This window comes from Anomaloglossus baeobatrachus, chromosome 3, assembly GCF_048569485.1.
Source record: "Anomaloglossus baeobatrachus isolate aAnoBae1 chromosome 3, aAnoBae1.hap1, whole genome shotgun sequence".
Taxonomy (NCBI): Eukaryota; Metazoa; Chordata; class Amphibia; order Anura; family Aromobatidae; genus Anomaloglossus; species Anomaloglossus baeobatrachus.
This window is the reverse complement of record NC_134355.1, coordinates 487,027,921-487,049,659: the sequence shown is the minus strand read 5'-3', so window position 1 is coordinate 487,049,659 and position 21,739 is coordinate 487,027,921. Positions and strand designations below refer to the sequence as shown.

At 42.6% G+C, this 21,739-nt stretch overlaps 1 protein-coding gene across 1 annotated transcript in view; it reads left to right on the top strand.

The window, feature by feature from the left end:
- Positions 1–6,118: 6,118 nt before the first annotated feature.
- Positions 6,119–21,739, top strand: part of CLDN11 (claudin 11) — a 79,684-nt gene continuing 64,063 nt past the window's right edge. The window contains exon 1 of the mRNA XM_075340634.1: positions 6,119–6,469. Coding sequence (XP_075196749.1) covers positions 6,244–6,469 — 226 coding nt within the window. The 5' untranslated portion in view covers positions 6,119–6,243. The remainder of the gene's footprint in view (positions 6,470–21,739) is intronic.

Sequence of the window (21,739 nt, the reverse complement as noted above, 5' to 3'; positions counted from 1 at the left end):
CTGCCAGGAGCCCCAACTCCTGCCCTTGAAATATACATTTTTCTTTTTTGACTTAAAGATAATGATTTTCTAACCTTTTCAAAATGGTGCGCACATGGACCCTATGCATGGCAAGGTCTCTAGCAAAGATGAGAATATCATTGATGTAAACTATAACACAGATACCCAAGAGATGACGGAAAAAGTAATTCACAAGCGCCTGAAACACAGCTGGGGCACTGGAGAGCCCAAAAGGCATGACACAACACCAAAATGACCAAACCCAAGCTAGAGGAGACAAACGCTGCTAGCACCACACCTCACCACCACTACCATGCAACAACAGCAATAAACAGCATTGACTTAGACTGGAAAAAGGGCTGAAATGGCTCTCTTGATGCTGAAGGAAACGATCAGGTGTTGGATACCTCCCAATCACTCCCAGAAAGCCACTCCCTGCTACCCTGCACAGCAGAATGGACACAATCCCACTACTGCCTAGAACCAGATACAGCAGCATCCTGCATTGCCCAGCAACCAGGGAATACAACGTCCCATGTTCCCCAGGCAGTGAAACACGTGGGAGACATGGCATTCTGCTTCCCACGTCTCCACACACCCCACCACTTCACTATGTGCAGCATCCTCAGATTGGGACAGGTTACCCGCGCATGTGAACGCTCTGCCCCCATAGGGAACAGAACACTTTATGGTAATGTACCGCCCCTGCAGCAGTCAGACTGCTCGGATCCGGAGATACTGTGGCTTGAGGGTCTCCAGACCCGGGGGCTTGCAGCTACTTCAAATGTAAAGGGAGTTATTTACAAGGGAGAGTTCATGACGCCACCCGTGGTTCGCAGTAAGGGGAATACCGCCACTGCCGATGGGAGTAGCCGGGGGAGATGGAGTGGGGCAGCCAGATGGTGATTCCTCCACGGGTAGGGGAGACCCCAGGACTCTGGAGATAGGTGGCGGATAGCATTGTGCAGGCTATGCGGGCAGACAGGACGCAGTGTGTGCAGTGTACTCACTCAGGTTGAGGAGACGTTGGTGCAACCATTAAGCAGACTCTGACACAGAAGTAAACCAAGTCTCTGGGTGCTGCTGCCACTCTGGGGACCCTGTCCGGGTGTTCGTTCCTGCTGGTATTGCTTAGTGGTCCGGAGCCTGCCTCCATGCATAATTTTGTAGATTTTCCTAAGTGACCCTTCGGCCTGAAGCTGTCAGGGTCCTGCTCTTTATAGTGATATATGGAGCTGTGCTCTCGAAGGTTGACACTTGGGATTTCTGTAGGCCGCATAAGCTGGAAAGCCCTATCCCACTCGTTGTGTTGGTGCCTTCGATCTCTGAGCTCTTGGGGAAAGTTCATAAAGAGACTATCCTCCACAGGTGAATTATCAGGTTGCGTGAAGCCACTCCCCAATCTAGGGTCCTGCACCCCGCAGTGCTCGGCACCGGTCCGGCCACTGGACCCTCCGGTGCTGACCGTTCTCCAAAACTAAGTCAGCACACCCTTTTCCAATACCCTGCGACCGGGTCCCCGACTCCTCTGGTCTCAGACCACCGTCTGCGACCCAACCAAGGTCACACAGGAAGCTACAACTCCCCCAGCTCCTCACTCTCTGAGGGCTACTACTTGTCTGACTAAAATCCCTCCCACCAGTCTGCCTAACCCTTAGGCGGGTGGCCCTTTTCCAGCTAGACCACCCACTGGTGTGCCTGACAAGGTGTGGTGTGAGGTGTGGTTAGGATTTGAGTGCAGATGGAAGCACTACCAGTGTGTAGGAACCCAGAACCATGGAGGGTGAGTTCTGCACCATAAGAGAAAGGGGTGCAGTTCCCTGTGACACCCTGATGGAGTCAGGGGCGTCACAGTAACCAGGGGAGCTATGTATCCTTTATAGCCCCCCAGGAAAATGGCAGCACTTACGACTGGAGTAGTGAAGCAAGAGACAGTTGAGCCGCAGAGGCACCTTGCTCCGCAAATGTATCCCTTTGTGTGTATGTGAACCTGTGGGGGTGTGCGGCACTCACTTGCTACTCTTAGTCGGTGTCAATCTTCCCGTCCTCATCCACAGAGGTTGCCGTGCAGAAAATCACACCACACCAAGGTTTTCTCAATAAAACATTCTTTACTTGTATTCCAGCAGTTTGATGGCAGACATGGCATTCAGCATCCTCTCTTCCTAACTGAAGTATTCTCATCTCTATAAAATTACCATATTGGGACACCAGCAGCCTTCCCTCCATTCTATAAACTCCCTCAATGGGACAGCGACAGCTTCCTTTTCGCCTTCAATCACCCTCAGTCCTCCTAATAACGGTCTACGATACTTCAGGATCATCCTCTTTTCCCTTTTTTTTCAATTCCTCATCCATTTATAACTCTGATAGCTTCACTGAACGCGTCGGGTTGAACCCTCCAGGATTCAGGAATGGTCCTCACATATAGGCCCATGTCTTTCCTTTTTCCTTGCCAGAAACCTTACTCCTCTCTCTAACCAAAATGGCAGCACTCCCTATGTCTATACTCCTCCTCTAACTCATTTTAACCCTATCATAGCTAAAACTGTCCTCCCTTGTACTTTGACTAACCACTAGATGGCAACATTTCTACAGAAAACACACTATGAACTCTGCTACATATTAAAACCTGTAATATACCTAAAATCTGTCGAACTATATCTTAATTCACATTAATGAATAACATAACACATGATAGATAAAACATAGACATTGTATATCTTGCAGGGGCTCAACCACCCACTACAGAAGTGTCTCTCCTGACCGGATTCACTCCCGGGTGGAAGCACCGAATCAGCATTTCTAACAATTTAAACTTTTTTTTTCTGGGCATTGTTATCTGTAGTACTAGAAGCCCATAATGTCCCTATAACCATTCCAGATCCCAAGGCCTCCTGATATAGTCACACATCTGTGCGCAGTCCATTTTTTTATCAGACATCACATGGATCCGTAGAGCTCCATAGAGCCGTACACACATCGGAGCACGTGTTAGTCTCATCTATTTTGAGGATCAGACTCAGAGAATAAAGTCCATGGGGATTTGTATAAAATAGATGAAACAGAAGACATACTGTTTTTTTTTACATTTTACTTCAGTGATTATCTGTTTCATCTGTTTTTCACCGTTCCATTGCTAAGAGTCAATGGATAAATAAATATTTGTACAGTCTACCTGCTTCAGTTTTTAAAAATGGATGAGAAAAAAAGTATGCAACATGGAGACAAAACAGATGACACGAGAAAAAAAGGGTCTGGTTTACACAGATGTAAAAATAAACACATACAGTTAGGTCCAGAAATATTTGGACAGTGACACAATTTTTGCGAGTTGGGCTCTGCATGCCACCACATTGGATTTGAAATGAAACCTCTACAACAGAATTCAAGTGCAGATTGTAACGTTTAATTTGAAGGTTTGAACAAAAATATCTGATAGAAATTGTAGGAATTGTACACATTTCTTTACAAACACTCCACATTTTAGGAGGTCAAAAGTAATTGGACAAATAAACCAAACCCCAAAAAAAAATTGTTATTTTCAATATTTTGTTGCGAATCCTTTGGAAGCAATCACTGCCTTAAGTCTGGAACCCATGGACATCACCAAACGCTAGGTTTCCTCCTTCTTAATGCTTTGCCAGGCCTTTACAGCCACAGCCTTCAGGTCTTGCTTGTTTGTGGGTCTTTCCATCTTAAGTCTGGATTTGAGCAAGTGAAATGCATGCTCAATTGGGTTAAGATCTGATGATTGACTTGGCCATTGCAGAATGTTCCACTTTTTTGAACTCATGAACTCCTGGGTAGCTTTGGCTGTATGCTTGGGGTCATTGTCCATCTGTACTATGAAGCGCCGTCCGATCATCTTTGCGGCATTTGGCTGAATCTGGGCTGAAAGTATATCCCGGTACACTTCAGAATTCATCCGGCTACTCTTGTCTGCTGTTATGTCATCAATAAACACAAGTGACCCAGTGCCATTGAAAGCCGTGCATGCCCATGCCATCACATTGCCTCCACCATGTTTTACAGAGGATGTGGTATGCCTTGGATCATGTGCCGTTCCCTTTCTTCTCCAAACGTTTTTCTTCCCATCATTCTGGTACAGGTTGATCTTGGTCTCATCTGTCCATAGAATACTTTTCCAGAACTGAGCTGGCTTCATGAGGTGTTTTTCAGCAAATTTAACTCTGGCCTGTCTATTTTTGGAATTGATGAATGGTTTGCATCTAGATGTGAACCCTTTGTATTTACTTTCATGGAGTCTTCTCTTTACTGTTGACTTAGAGACAGATACACCTACTTCACTGAGAGTGTTCTGGACTTCAGTTGATGTTGTGAACGTGTTCTTCTTCACCAAAGAAAGTATGCGGCGATCATCCACCACTGTTGTCATCCGTGGACGCCCAGGCCTTTTTGAGTTCCCAAGCTCACCAGTCAATTCCTTTTTTCTCAGAATGTACCCGACTTTTGATTTTGCTACTCCAAGCATGTCTGCTATCTCTCTGATGGATTTTTTCTTTTTTTTCAGCCTCAGGATGTTCTGCTTCACCTCAATTGAGAGTTCCTTAGACCGCATGTTGTCTGGTCACAGCAACAGCTTCCAAAAGCAAAACCACACACCTGTAATCAACCCCAGACCTTTTAACTACTTCATTGATTACAAGTTAACGAGGGAGACGCCTTCAGAGTTAATTGCAGCCCTTAGAGTCCCTTGTCCAATTACTTTTGGTCCCTTGAAAAAGAGGAGGCTATGCATTACAGAGCTATGATTCCTAAACCCTTTCTCCGATTTGGATGTGAAAACTCTCATATTGCAGCTGGGAGTGTGCACTTTCAGCCCATATTATATATATAACTGTATTTCTGAACATGTTTTTGTAAACAGCTAAAATAACAAAACTTGTGTCACTGTCCAAATATTTCTGGACCTAACTGTATGTGTGAATGTAGTCTTATCCTCACTACCATATTACAATTTGAGCCTTTGTACTCAATTCTTCACTGCTTTCTGCCTGTTTTTTTTTTTTATTATTTTTTATGTATTTTGCACCCCATTCATTATTCTATTTGCATTTTTTATAAAGTCTATGTTATGTGTGCTTGCCTGATTTTTCCCCCCCGTCTTGCGATTTGAGGTGTTTTTGCCTGATTCATCAATTACGACTTTCCTAAAAGTCCCCAAATTTTGCCCTCTTTATTACTTTGCACCAAATTCATGAACGGCGTGCACCATTTTCATGAATTTGGCACAATATACCAGTGAATACACAATACAAAAAAATAAATGTGTAAAAAAAAACCAAACGCAAATGTTGAATCGGGGCTTTTATGTGTCTTATAATGACCTCCTGAGACAATACCGCCTGCACAATTCTTATTCTCTATTATTGCATTTATATCTTTTAAAACAAAAATAATAAATTTGAAAAAAATGTACAACAGAAAACCTGATAGAAAAGAGCATTCTCAGAAAGTGAACAGAACTGATAACACATAACACACTTATGCCAGCAAAGCCTGAATATTAAGCAAAACAGAATATTTCCATCCGTTTGGCCAATATTGTAGTAATACCATTTTTTCTTAATTTTTCTAAGCCTGCAATATTTGTGTCTGAAGCTGCATTACCGACAATGTCCACTAGTGGTCTCCACATGAACGTTAATTGGGAAAGACTGCGACATTTCCAGCCTCAGTGATACCTTCATGTGGTACAGCTTGTATTATTATACCAATTATAACTCCTTACTAGTCAATACAAATTGTGAGAGGGCAAAGTTTATGTAACATCTACAGGTCAGTAGGTAACTAGTTAATAATAATAATAATAATAATAATAATTATTATTATTATTATTTGTCCCAATTTCTCATCTATATCATGTGAACGTATGTCAGTAATAACAGGATAGTTATCAGGATCACTCTAGGTTTGTGCCACAGGGATGTCACGCAGTCACCAGTACCATCTGCTGTAATGGGAACCCCACTGTGTAATTTCTCCTCCTCCTTCCATGTAATTGGGTGTCCTGGTCATCCATACTTACCCCCCTTGTTCTTCTGTAATTGGCTGGAAGAGATTTTTGGTCCCTGGCTTATAATAGGAGGAGTGGGCAGAGGAGGGTCCTGATCCTGGGGATTCTTAGGAGTCCCGCACTCTTGTGTAGGACAGTCTCTCCCTGACTCTCAGCAGAAGGAATATTAGGGACACTTTACCTCTGCTCTTGGGCACTCTATCATGGCTGGCACATGCCTGCAGTTTTTTGGGTTTGTCTCAAGTTTCGTAGGATGGATTGGGGTTGTAGTTGCCACCACCACCAATGACTGGGTGCTGACTTGTGACTACAGCATCAACACCTGCAGAAAATTGGATGAACTGGGCTCCAGGGGACTATGGGCGGATTGTGTCATCTCTATAGGGCTCTATCACTGCAAGCCTCTGGCTGACATCCTCACACTGCCTGGTAAGTTCACTGTCCTCCTTCAGAAACTTTTTACATTAACATTGAGTTTACCAACAGATTTCTAGGAAAAGATGAGTAAATTACAAATCTAAGTATGGATGAATACATGTATGAAAGATACTCAGATGATAGATATATGATAGACAGATGATAGATATGATAGATAGATATGGTAGATAGATAGATACATAGATGATAGATAGATACATGATAGATAGATGATAGATACGGTAGATATATGATAGATAGATGATAGATACGGTAGATATATGATAGATAGATAGAGGGATAGATAGATAGATACGGTAGATATATGATAGATAGATGACAGATACATGGATAGATAGATAGATAGAGGGATAGATAGATAGATAGATACGGTAGATATATGATAGACAGAGATAGATAGATAGATAGATGATAGATACGGTAGGTAGATAGATATATGATAGACAGATGGATGATAGATCATAGATACGGTAGAGAGATAGACATAGATAATAGACAGAAAGGCAGACAGACAGATAGATTAGACTGATAGATAGATAGATGATAGTTACGGTAGATAGATATATGATAGATAGTTGGATAGATCATAGATAAATAGATAGTTGATAGATAATATATGATAGATACGGTAGATAGATAGATATTAGATGGTCCGTATACAGTTACGTAAATATTCAGAGATATATTGACATATAAATAAAAGGTCTTAAATACAGAGACCAATAGAGATAAATGGCTATAGGTTAGATACAAATGAAGAGACATAAGTGGGCTCACATAGATGGACTAAATACAACAGTAGGGAAACGTCAGGCAGATAGTAGATAGCTACATCATACATAGACATACGAGATAAGTGACATCATATGACAGACACAAATAAATACATGGATGGTTACTTGTATAGTATGTAGCTACACAAATGGATATTTTAGAGTCTTCCATTAAGTTGGATACATCCATAAACAGATAAATGTCTAGGTAGTATTCATTTTATAGTACATATTTGCTTTTGCTATTGATGAGTATAAATGATTTGCTATGCTTAAACACTTTCTCATGTACAGTAATAGTGCCGTGGCTAAAGCTGGAAGTCACTTGTAGTAACAGCACTGAATGTGACTGTGCTTATTATTATTATTATTATTATTAATATTATTATTATTATTATTATTATAGCTTATATATACCATACAGAGATAACATTCTTGTACAATAGTTTTTTCCTCTGAACTCATTTAAACATTTTTTCCATAAATGTTATTTATATTATTTATAGTATATTATTTACACTATTAATAAATACTTGACAAATACTTCTTTAATGTTCCTCAGTAATGTCTGGATGATGTCGCTGTCTACTGATGAGTTCAGGACATGCAAATGATTTTCCCATCTCGTACATTCATGGCAGATTTACAGAATATGCCATAATTGTATAGTAGATGGAGGTCTCACTATTGGGACAGGCATGTACGTGTATTTTGAGAACAGGACCCTAAAGCCCTTCACAGTCAGTCCAGAGGTGGTCAGACTTCTCATTCATTGGTATGGGAATTCCAGCCACCCCTGTACTGACAGCAGCGCACAATAGGGCTCCATTACTGAGGGAAATGTGCATCTGCTGTTTAATAATGGTATATCTTGTCATAAATGTACGGGATGGGAACTTCCCTTTAAATTCAATCACTTCACTCTCTCCCCAACAAAACAAATTAAAATACTGTCGCACATATTTCATGTGAATCAGGTTAGATTATTTAAGTCTGCGCAAAAATGTAATGTAATATGAAATGAACTGCAGGAGAAATCGTGACAAAATGATCGGAAAGGTCACTGTTTTTACAAACCATTTAAATCTGACTTTATCACGGTGTTAAGACAATTATACATGAATTTAATCTTGAGAAATAGGTTAGTCCATATTTATTATTATTTATGCTTTGCTTATTTAGCACAGTCATATTCCACAGCACTTTACAGACATCTTAGTCACTGTCCCCATTGGGGCTCACAATCTAAATTCCCTATCAGTATGTTTTTGGGGACCAGTGCTGAGCTCAGAGCCAGCATGCTGCCCTTATACTCATCTCATAAGTGTTGCAAGAGAGGTAAGAGCCCAATGTTCTGTCCATCAGAAGAGGTGCCAACAAACCAATTTGCCTTATTTTGGGTTTGTAAATAGAGAATTACCTCAATCTTTTGCCCTGGGTGAATACATTTGTAGCTACATCTTTGCCTGGTACTGTAAACTGTAGCATGAAAAAAGCTTAGAGTTACATTACAGATACTTTAAGACATAGAAGTTACAGGATCACAGAGCTGTGTCTGGCACTGTAATAGATGATTTGGCTTTCTGCTGTGTAGTGAATTCATGTGTACAGTCGTCCCCCGCTATATCGCGGTTCACTTATTGCGGCTTCACTGTATCGCGAGTACCGGGGGGCAGCAGCGGTGGTGGAGCGGGGGTCACAGGAGGCAGGGGAGATGGTGGAGCAGAGCTATTCTGCGGTGGGTGTCAGATGCTTGCTGCAGGCGCTGGCAGGAACATCCAATAACTGTCAGAGGTGCAGACTTCAAAGATATGGCGCCCAGAGTCAGTGCGTGCGCAGAATGAGCTATCGGCTCAGTGACGAACCAAAATCTCATCTGCGCACACGCCACCTCCGAGCACCATTTTCCTTAAGTCAGCTGCTGGTAGATCAGTGAGCTAGAGGCGGTGCATGCGCAGTTTTGATCTTGAGCAGAGAGCTCAATCTGCGCATGCGCTGATTCCGGGTGCCGACATTTTCAGGATGGCCCCTGCCTCACCTTCCACAGCGCACAATCCGCAGCATTGCCCTTGCCTTCTGTGACTATTCTCCATCACCCCCTGGAAAGCTAGATTTGGCTTATAAGATGCACCCCTCATTTTCCACCCAAATTTTTGTGAGGAAAAGTGCGTCTTATAATCTGAAAAATACAGGTATAAATAATAAAGTAAATATAACTTTGCTACCTTGCTGATTTTAACCTATTGCGGGGTCTCTAGAACATAACTCCAGTGATAGGTGAGGGTTCCCTGTAATAGAAATTTTAACTACCACTGTAATAGAGGCATTGCAGATAACTCAGTTTTAAGGGCGACATTGACAGAACTATTATGACGTTACTGATGCAGAAAAACAACTTTGAATGACTCAACAAACCCCAATGGACCCAATAATAAGTCATTGGGGTCTGTTGGATGCCGCTTGTGTCTGTCGTGCAATGGATCTGTCCACTGTCGTCACAGACAGAAAAGAGCCCCTGTGCAAAAACAGTAAATGGACCTTTTTCCGGCCAATAACTCATCATAATGCACAATCCCACCTACTTTGGACGTAGAGAGGGGACCCCTTACCTCTTGGGCCCCCTTGCACCAATGATATGTCTGCCTCTGGCTCTATCACTGCTTTAATTCAATGATGGAACATAAAAACGTAATTCACAATTGAAGTTGTGAAACACTGGTCTAGTTCTCCAAACTATACAGAATCCACCTCTATCCAATTGACATTATTGTGACTCCCATATTCCAAATTTCACGCCTTATATAGTGGGTACGGAAAGTATTCAGACTCCTTTAAATTGTTCACTCTTTGTTTTATTGCAGCCATTTGGTAAATTCAAAAAAGTTAATTTTTTTCTCCTTAATGTACACTCTGCATGCCATCTTGACCCCCCCCCCACCAGAAATGTAGAAATATTTGAAAATGTATTAAACAAGAAAAACTGAAATATCACATGGTCATAAATATTCAGACCCTTTGCTCACACACTCATATTTAAGTCACATGCTGTCCATTTTCTTGTGATCCTCCTTGCCATGGTTCTACTCCTTCATTGGAGTTCAGCTGTGTTTAATTAAACTGATAGGACTTGATTTGGAAACCTGTCTATATAGGACCTCATAGGTCACAGTGCATGTCAGACCAAATGAGAATCAGGAGGTCAAAGGAACTGCCCAAGGAGCTCAGAGACAGCATTGTGGCAAGGCACAGATCTGGCCAAGGTTACAAAAGAATTTCTGCTGTACTCAACGTTCCTAAGAGCACAGTGGCCTCCATAATCCTTAAATGGAAGGTTAGTTTGGCATCACCAAAACTCTTCCTAGACTCTTCCTAGAACTGGCTGTACAGGCAAACTGAGCAATCATGGGAGAAGAGCCTTGGTGAGAGAGGTAAAGAAGAACCCCAAGATCACTGTGGCTGAGCTCCAGAGATGCAGTAGGGAGATGGGAGAAAGTTCTACAAAGTCAACTATCACTGGAGCTTTCCACCAGTCAGGCCTTTATCTCAGAGTGGCCTGACGGAAGCCTCTCCTCAGTGCAAGAAATATGAAAGCCCACATAGAGTTTGCAGAAAAAAACACATAAAGGACTTCCAGACTATGAGAAATAAGATTCTCTGGTCTGATGAGACGAAAATAGAACTTTTTGGTGTTAATTCTAAGTGGTATGTGTGGAGAAAATCAGGCACTGTTCGTCACCTGCCCAATACAATCCCAACAGGGTAACATGGTGGTGGCAGCACCATGCTGTAGGGACAGGACGACTGGTTGCATTTGAAGGAAAGATGAATTTGGCCAAGTACAGAGATATCCTGGAATAAAACCTCTTCCAGAATGCTCTGGACCTCAAACTAGGCAGAAGGTTCACCTTCCAACAAGACAATGACCCTAAGCAGACAGCTAAAATAACAAAGGAGTGGCTTCAGAACAACTCTGTCACCATTCTTGACTGGCCCAGCCAGAGCCCTGACCTAAACCCAATCGAGCATCTCTGAAGAGACCTGAAAATGGCTGTTCACCAACATTCACCATCCAACCTGATGGAACTAGAGAGGATCTGCAAAGAAGAATGGCAGAGGATCCTCAAATCCAGGTGTGAAAAACTTGTTACATCATTCCCAAGAAGACTTATGGCTGAACTAGCTCAAAAGGGTGCTTCTACTCAATACCGAGCAAAGAGTCTGAATACTTATGACCATGTGATATTTTAGTTTTTCTTGTTTAATAAATTTGTAAACATTTCTATATTTCTGGGGTTTTTTTCTGTCAAGATGGGTGCAGGGTGTACATTAATGAGAAAAAAAATGAACTTTATTGAAATTACCAAATGGCTGCAATGAAACAAAGAGTGAAAAATTTAAAGGGGTCTGAATACTTTCCTTACCCACTGTATACAGTGCTACACATATAATCTTTAGAAACAACCATATTTAGTGCTATATCAGCAAACTGAGATTAGTGTGGAGCATCTATAGAGACCATGTCTGTATCTACAGTCTGAACAAGGCATGATGTATTTGAGCTATATCTTTATTAGATTCTTGTTTTCCCAGAATGTTCTGGGGGATGGACAGAACAAGGCTGGGCACAGATCGGCCTTAGTCCATGCTTGTCACATATTTCCTTTGATTTCTGTTGGTTTTCAGCCTCCTTCCACTGTTCATCACTTTATGAATATAACAATAGAGTCATTAGCTGAAGCCAGGGCTGACGTTATCAGCTTACATCTCGCGGTGGCACTACTAATGCTGAGATCTGTCTTGGGACCAGGAACACAAATGAAGACTTTCTTCTGGTTGAGTGAGACAAGATATTGTTTCTTCGGTGAAACATTACTATCTCCCTGCTGTATGTACTGAATAAACACGATTATTACACCAATACGCCTTCTGATTTGTGCACAGTGTTAAGCTCATGTACTTAATGTACTGGATCATTACTGATATTGATAACATCAAAGAAACAGCTTATCCTCAGGAGGAAACAAAATCTCCTTCCAGCAGTAAGGAATAAACCTTCTGTCACGTATAACAATATCTATGTGCTCAGAATTATAAAGAGGCTTTCCAGTCGAAATAATTTCACTGAAGCACAATAGTAAGAGTTACTGTGATCTGATACATAATATACAGAGCACATTGCAGCCACCTTCAGGCTGTTTATACTCCTGTCACAGAGCGTAGACTAGTAAATATGTTGCCCACGCTGCCGGGATAATTTCACCGTACCCCCTCCATGCCATCTCTAAGTAGTCTGTGCAGGTACCTACTGGGTTGCTGCTTTCCTATTTCTATTAGATTCTTTGTATTGTTCCATGTGAGTCATTGTATCCTTGATGTGCGCAGGAGCAGGAAGATCTTTTCTAGAACAGGTTAACAAAGGCGGCAAAGAAATTAGCAAAGGAAGCTGTGCACATTAAAGGGGACCTGTCAATTGATTCATGCTGCCCATACTTTGGGCAGCATGAATCTCAAAAGGGATTCAGCCAGATGTTTTTAAAACACCACTCAAGGTTTCTTTTTAATTTTCCCGCTTGAGCGGTGTTTTAAATGTAAGCCCCCTGCCCCCTGTCTTATACTCACTGTCCGGTGACTTCACCTTCTATCACTGCCACTATCTTTGGTCTCTGGCGATTAGTGACCTACCGGCATCTAAAGTATTTCTGGCTCTCATAGAGATGCATTGGGAGCTTTTGATGCAACTTCCAACTTCCGGACAGTCAGAAGTTACTGTTACAAGATGGCACTTGGGCATCAGAATGGCGGCAGTAAAAGGTGAAGCCTCTGGAAGGTGAGTATATGACAGGAGGCTTAGATTTAAAATGCAACTCCTGCGCTGAAGAAAAGAACCACTGGAGTGGCACTTTAAAATACAGTAATTGGAAGAGACGTCCAGGAGAGATGAGTCACCTGCAGGTTCTCCCCATTCCATTTGTGAACAAAGGATGAGACTTGTAGATTACCTAGAATGGGGCAGGGACAAGCCGCAGTGGACCTATCTCTCTAGGATGTCACTTCAAGTTGTTTCAGAGAGAAAAGATACTGGGCTGCAATCACAGTCAGGCTCTGATCCATGGACACAGTCAGGTGCTGATCCATGTTCACAGTCAGGCTCTGATCCATGGACACAGTCAGGTGCTGATCCATGGTCTCAGTCGGGCTCTGATCCATGGTCTCAGTCGGGCTCTGATCCATGGTCTCAGTCAAGCTCTGACCCATGGTGACAGTCAGACTCTGATCCATGGTCACAGTCAGGCTCTGATCCATGTTGTTCATGGTGACAGTTTCCTGTTAAGGTGTAAATGAACAGGTACGTTTTCCAAATGAGCTGTCATGTCATTACATGATGAATAACACTATTTCTGACCATTCTTTGACTCATATCGTGCATGTTGTAAATATGCTCGGAATTGAAGATTTCAGAAAATCGTATTATGATGGTATTGTAAAACACAGCATATTTTATGTACCAAATACGTTACATAAAATGTGCTGCAGAAAACGCTACTGATGAACATATCTTCAGAAATGTGATTCTTGACTATCTCTAGTGTCATCCATCAGGTCTTTCTCCTTCTTCTCTCTAGGTATAATTTGATAATTCACTGAAGATAAAAATATAAAAATATTGATACATACTAAATTTTCTTATCAAAGTGCAGTTAGTTTTTTTTAATAGTATACAATGTGTTGCGTTATGTCATTCCTGGCAGGTATCAGCATATTTCAAGACTCATTGTTTCATTCTGTATGGAAAATTCCAGCATTAGCAAGCTAGAAGAAATATGTTTTTTGTCACTGCTCGGAATTTTCATCGGTGTCTATTTAAAGGGATATTTTATATACTCTGTAAAAACATATCACCTTCTAACCTATCAATGTAATGGAAAATATGACACGGTGCTGAGTCTCACTGAGTGGTCACTATCAGTGATCTGGATCTGATATTCAGTAACGCTGTGATATCACTGGGCACAAGTGATACTAGGATATATATGCAGTTTCTAGCACATGTGACACTAGAGTCATTAGTTATGGAACAACGACCAGTGAAAACTAATGGAATTGGATAAGTCCGCGAAAAGTGGGTCATATTTTCGGTGCAGCCATTATTATTATTATTATTTATTATTATATTGCCATTTATTCCATGGCGCTTTACATGTGAAGGGGTATACAAAATAGGAACAAGTACAATAATCATAAACAATACAAGGCACAGACTGGTACAGGAGGACGGAGGTCCCTGCCCGTGAGGGCTCACAGTCTAAAAGGGATGGATGAGGATACTATAGGTGAGGGTAGAGCTGGTCATGTGGCGCTGTATCAGACTGAGGGTTATGGCAGGTTGTAGGCTTGTCGGAAAAGGTGGGTCTTCAGGTTCCTTTTGAAGCTTGTCAAGGTAGGTGAGAGTCTGATATGTTGTGGCAGTTACTGACAGAATATCAATTTTCTGTTTTTCGTTTTCGTGATTTTCCAAGAACCGTAGTGTTCTAATGATCTGGGGCTCAGTGACGGCTTAGTTTTTGCGTCTTGAGCTGACGTTTTTACTTATATTATTTTTGGGTAGATGTGATGTTGTGATTGCCTGTTGTTGTATTTTAATGCAATGTTGCGGGGACCCAAAAAACATCATTTTGCCATTCTGATTTTTTTTTTCTCATTATGCCAATTAGATCATTTGATTTTGTATTTTGATAGATCAGGCATTTCTAAATGTCGCGATGCCAAATATGTGTATTTTTTTGTTTTAATTATTTTATTTTCAATGGCGCAAAAGGGGAGTGATTTGAACTTTGTGGTTTATTTTTTCATATTTTTTAAAACGTTTTTCCGCTCTTTATTGATTTTACTATTGTTTTTTAGAGGACTTGAAGCTGATATAGTCTGATTGCTTCTGCTAATCAGAGCGATGCTTCAGCACCTCTCTTCTCAGCAGAAATGCTGATCTCCTGTGAAAGCAGATGTTCAGCTGGCATTCATACGAACTTTGTCATGATAGTGACAGGGGTCATCCGATAACCCCGGCTGTCATGACAACCCATTGGCGCACTGTGATCACGTCACAGGGTTGCTGATGGCGGCGGGGATTGACGCTCTCCACCAGCGCAGCTTAAATCCTGTTATAAGAGATTGACGGCGGGATTTAGCTAGCAGCGCTCCAATCCACCCTCACCTGTTAGCTGCACATGTTGGCTGATCAGATCAGGGGAAACATGCGCAAGCCAGCATTAAAGGGTCAGACACGACCTATGACGGTATCGGTACGTCATAGGTCATGAAGGGATTAAACAGAACTCACGCTGCATGTAAAGGGCACTTTACACGCTACAATAAATCTTACGATGTGTCGGCAGGGTCACGTCGTAAGTGACGCACATCCGGCATCGTAAGTATGATTGTAGCGTGTAAAACCTCTGTGCAATTGTGATTGAACAAAAATCCGTTTATCGCATGCACGTCGTTCATTCCTCAAAGATTGAATGTGCGGTTGTGCAATGTTCCCGAGGCAGCACACATCGCAGTGTGTGACAGCCCGGGAACATTGAACGACAGCTTACCTCCGTCCGCTGCTCCTGCCGACAATGCGGAAGGAAGGAGGTGGGCGGGATTGTATGTGCCGCTCATCTCCACCCCTCCGCTTCTATTGGCCGGCTGCCGCGTGACGTCAATGTGACGCCAAACGTCCCTCCCACTCCAGGAAGTGGACGTTCGCCGCCCACATCGAGGTCGTATGGACGGGTAAGTACGTGTGACGGGGGTTAATCGTTTGTGCGGCACGTTCAACAAATTGAACCTGCCGCACATACGATGGGGGCGTTGCAAATCGCATACGATATCGTATGCGAAATTGCAACATGTAAAGCAGGCTTAATAAAGGCAGCACATGCTCACTGAATGATCCATTACAGATCATTCAGTGTGCATCATTAAGTCTGACTGTCTAAACCGGCTATTAAACAATCACCGATGGGTAAATATTTACTAATCGGTAGTCAGTTTAAGCCAGCAGGAATAGAAAAACAATACCAATGTGGGATAAAGAATATTAAATTCAGCAGCTCTGAAGAATCTTTAGTATTTTTTGCTTAGTGGAATGAGATAGTTTTCATCTATTCATTGTGATCAAAACCAGTGTTTATTTTGACTAATCGGTGTTCCTGTGCCACATTTCCCATAATTATCTAGCTATCCCTTCACTTGATTGCAAATGATCTAAAGCCTATAAGATGCCGCTGATTTTCCTATTCTTCAAGCAATTAGTAGAAATACCTCAAACAAGTAACATTTTATGTCCGTCTTCTCTTAAAGGTTTGTTTCAATGAGACAGATGGTACAGAAAACAAATTCAAAGCAAAATATATCAAAATCACTGAACAAAGGCTTTTCCGATACACATTAGTGAGAAGATATGTCTTCAGCAGAGTGGATGGGATATCCCATTAAACAGATGCTCATTGAATCCTAGGACATCTCCAGCCTAGCATAATTCTTTGATACTTTGTGCAGAATCCATGACATTAATAGCTTGTTAGTCCATCAATATGGTATTTTATCAATTAAGATAATTAACCAAATGTATATACATGTTTCTAATCTGAGCTGCTTTTAACCTGCTATTTCTGAGGCTGGTGACTAAGATAAACTTATCCTCTGCAGCAGAGGTGACTCTTGGTCTTCCTTTCCTGGGGCGGTCCTCATGTGAGCCAGTTTCTTTGTAGCGTTTGATGGTTTTTGCCACTGCACTTGGGACACTTTCAAAGTTTTCCCAATTTTTCGGACTGACTGACCTTCATTTCTTAAAGTAATGACAGCCACTCATTTTTCTTTACTTAGCTGCTTTTTTCTTGGCATAATCCAAATTCTAGCAGTCTGTTCAGTAGGACAATCAGCTATGTATCCACCAGACTTCTGCACAACAGAACCGATGGTCCCAACCCCATTTATAAGGCAAGAAATCCCACTTATTAAACCTGACAGGGCACACCTGTGAAGTGAAAACCATTGCCGGTGACTACCTCTTGAAGCTCATCAAGAGAATGCCAAGAGTGTACAAAGCAGTAATCAATGCAAAAGGTGGCTACTTTGAAGAACCTAGAATATAAGACATATTTTCAGTTGTTTCACACTTTTTTGTTAAGTATTTCATTCCACATGTGTTAATTCATAGTTTTGATGCCTTCAATGTGAATTTACAATTTTCAGAGTTATGAAAATAAAGAAAACTCTTTGAATGAGAAGGTGTGTCCAAACTTTTGGTCTGTACTGTATATATATATACTGTACTGCCACTACCTTTAAAGGGAACCTGTCATCAGTTTTTTCCCTATTAAGCTAAAAATATCACCTTCTGCAGTCGAGGAAGATACACCTTGTTGCTAGCCCCTCTTGCAGACCCCTAAAAGAGCTTTATAAAATCTTACCATTTCCTATGCAAATGAGTTTGGTTGGCCACATGGGCGGGCTCTAATTCGTCTCCTGTCTCCCCCTCCTGCCATTGTTCGCCATCCCCCAGGCATGATTTAGATGGATGACACCGCCCCCGTCTTCGTGCACGCTGCTGAAGTCTTGCGCAGGTGCATTTCGCTGTGCACCTATTGCGGGGCTGAGCATAAAATTTCCCTCGTACGAGCGCCGATGATGTAGTTGCGCAGATACGAGATTATGGGCGGCGCTGTGTATGACCTCACCAGCATCATCCTCATACCCGTAGCAGTAGCAGTGTTTGTGTGAAGTGGAGGGGGGTAGTATACAAAGGGCCAGTGTGTGTGGTGATATTATACATAGAGGCAGTGTGGGAGAGATATTATGGAGAGGGTCAGTGTAAGAGGTGTATTATTAATTTTCTGAGGGCAATACCTCATTCATGGGTGCTAACACTTTTGGCCATGACTGTATATATATATATATATATATATATATACACACACATGTTTTTACAAGAGTGGCAGTGAGACTGTAGGAGGTTTGAGGGGTGCAGGCAGAGCTAGGGTGGAGCCTGGGCGGAGTCCCAAGGGGGCCCGAAAATGTTGCCAGTATGGGGCCCTGAAATTCCTAGTGGTGGCCCTTAGTACCGGTCACCCGCTGTGATGGGCCCCGTAGAACCCGGATTCCTTTGGAGGTCTGTCCGATGTAGTGGTCGGTTGGCCCTTCCCCGTGTAAGTTGGATCTCCATGGCTTAAAGCTTCTTGGGGACCCAAGTCCATGTGGAGTGACACTCCCCTCCTGTTTGCAGGTGCTGCGGTTCCGCAATGGGGCCTGACTCGGATCAAGGCCCTGGATCCTATATGGCACTATGATTCAGGCTCTGTGTTGGCCAGGGAGATATGCAATCTCCCCGTCCTGGCAAATTCTGGAAAACCATCTTGAAGAATGATCTTCCCTAGGGTCCTGCACCCTGTGTTGCGCCGGACCCGAGGGAGCAATGAAGCTCTCCCCTCGGCAACCGTATGAAGTCCTGTGTCCCACCAGAGCCATCGGTGAGACTGTCTGCTCACTTCCTCTCCTGCTCTCTCTAACTGTTGTGTTGGCTCTTGACTCCCCCTGGCGGCTGCTCCTTCCCCGGGTCCCTGTCACTAGTGGGTGGCTGCCCTCCATGTTTGGAGACTGCCTTAAGACCTTACCCTAACCCGGTCCCTAGTGGGGAGGGCATCCTGGTTGTGGGTTTGAGTTTTGTAAGTCGTGAAACCAGTACCGCCCTCCTCTGGATCCAGGTTAAACACCCTAAGTGGGGTGCAGTACCCTGTGGCAACTGAAGCCTCAGGGGTGCCACACAAACACTGTATGATGCCCCCAGAGTGAATTAGCCTGCTGTACTCCTTCTTAATTACCCCAACACAGTATATACCTTTAACCCTCTTACTCTGGGGTGGCTTTTTTCTTGGGTCACACATCCATGTATGATCTGTCTTTCATCTGGCCAGAGATTCTATACTGCTCGCACTCCATCAAGTTTATACAGGTTTGCCTGTACTGTATGCTATACATCTTTCTTATATGCAATGATATTTCTTTTTTGTATATCATGTTTTATCTGAATTCTAGCAACCTATTTCCATATAGTATAATGCACCTCCAAATATCATGCACAGTCCATAGACCTCCATATGGTATAATGCACCTCCATATATTACTCAGAACAGGTAGTCCTTCATATACAGTCAGGGCCAGAAATATTTGGACAGTGACACAAGTTTTGTTATTTTAGCTGTTTACAAAAACATGATCAGAAATACAATTATATATATAATATGGGCTGGAAGTGCACACTCCCAGCTGCAATATGAGAGTTTTCACATCCAAATCGGAGAAAGGGTTTAGGAATCATAGCTCTGTAATGCATAGCCTCCTCTTTTTCAAGGGACCAAAAGTAATTGGACAAGGGACTCTAAGGGCTGCAATTAACTCTGAAGGCGTCTCCCTCATTAACCTGTAATCAATGAAGTAGTTAAAAGGTCTGGGGTTGATTACAGGTGTGTGGTTTTGCATTTGGAAGCTGTTGCTGTGACCAGACAACATGCGGTCTAAGGAACTCTCAATTGAGGTGAAGCAGAACATCCTGAGGCTGAAAAAAAAGAAAAAATCCATCAGAGAGATAGCAGACATGCTTGGAGTAGCAAAATCAACAGTCGGGTACATTCTGAGAAAAAAGGAATTGACTGGTGAGCTTGGGAACTCAAAAAGGCCTGGGCGTCCACGGATGACAACAGTGGTGGATGATCGCCGCATACTTTCTTTGGGGAAGAAGAACCCGTTCACAACATCAACTGAAGTCCAGAACACTCTCAGTGAAGTAGGTGTATCTGTCTCTAAGTCAACAGTAAAGAGAAGACTCCATGAAAGTAAATACAAAGGGTTCACATCTAGATGCAAACCATTCATCAATTCCAAAAATAGACAGGCCAGAGTTAAATTTGCTGAAAAACACCTCATGAAGCCAGCTCAGTTCTGGAAAAGTATTCTTTGGACAGATGAGACAAAGATCAACCTGTACCAGAATGATGGGAAGAAAAAAGTTTGGAGAAGAAAGGGAACGGCACATGATCCAAGGCACACCACATCCTCTGTAAAACATGGTGGAGGCAACGTGATGGCATGGGCATGCATGGCTTTCAATGGCACTGGGTCACTTGTGTTTATTGATGACATAACAGCAGACAAGAGTAGCTGGATGAATTCTGAAGTGTACCGGGATATACTTTCAGCCCAGATTCAGCCAAATGCCGCAAAGTTGATCGGACGGCGCTTCATAGTACAGATGGACAATGACCCCAAGCATACAGCCAAAGCTACCCAGGAGTTCATGAGTGCAAAAAAGTGGAACATTCTGCAATGACCAAGTCAATCACCAGATCTTAACCCAATTGAGCATGCATTTCACTTGCTCAAATCCAGACTTAAGACGGAAAGACCCACAAACAAGCAAGACCTGAAGGCTGCAGCTGTAAAGGCCTGGCAAAGCATTAAGAAGGAGGAAACCCAGAGTTTGGTGATGTCCATGGGTTCCAGACTTAAGGCAGTGATTGCCTCCAAAGGATTCGCAACAAAATATTGAAAATAAAACTATTTTGTTTGGGTTTGGTTTATTTGTCCAATTACTTTTGACCTCCTAAAATGTGGAGTGTTTGTAAAGAAATGTGTACAATTCCTACAATTGCTATCAGATATTTTTGTTCAAACCTTCAAATTAAACGTTACTATCTGCACTTGAATTCTGTTGTAGAGGTTTAATTTCAAATCCAATGTGGTGACATGCAGAGCCCAACTCGCGAAAATTGTGTCACTGTCCAAATATTTCTGGACCTAACTGTAGTATAATGGACAGCCCATAGTCCTCCATATAGCATAATGCATAGCACATAGTCCTCCAAACAGTATAATGCACAGCCCATAGTCATTCATATAGTATAATGCATAGGCAATAGTCATCCATGAAGTATTATGGCCACTGTGTACTTCTCGTTGGTCCGTCGCTGCTCTGGTCTGTTCTGAAGCTGTGTCTTCACTGTTCTGCACATCTGAGGTCTGACAGCTCAGTGCAGCGAGCGTGTTGATGTCACTTTATCGCATCTACTGCACTGAGCTGTCAGATCTCAGGTGCAGTGGGAGAGTGATGAAGGAGGGAGCGGACAGCAGCGCACTCCCTCTTCCATCATTGTTTTCAACTGTAAAATGACAGTTGAATTTGTGGTGCCAAGTGGGTGTGAAGGGGGGGCGATGTCAGTGCTGGCACCACCCACCACGACTCACGGGTGCCATAGCGGCCACTTAGTCTGCCGCCGTTGGTGGTATGTCACTGTTTGGGTGACCCTGCTCTCCATGCCGCGATCCTACAATCTGGAAGTTCAAACCCAACTGTTTAGAAAGTAATCTCTTTCGGGGAACATGTGTTTTAAGGACAGTCTGTCTTGTTCGCAAGCTGAACCTGATATAAAAACAAACTGAGCAAATA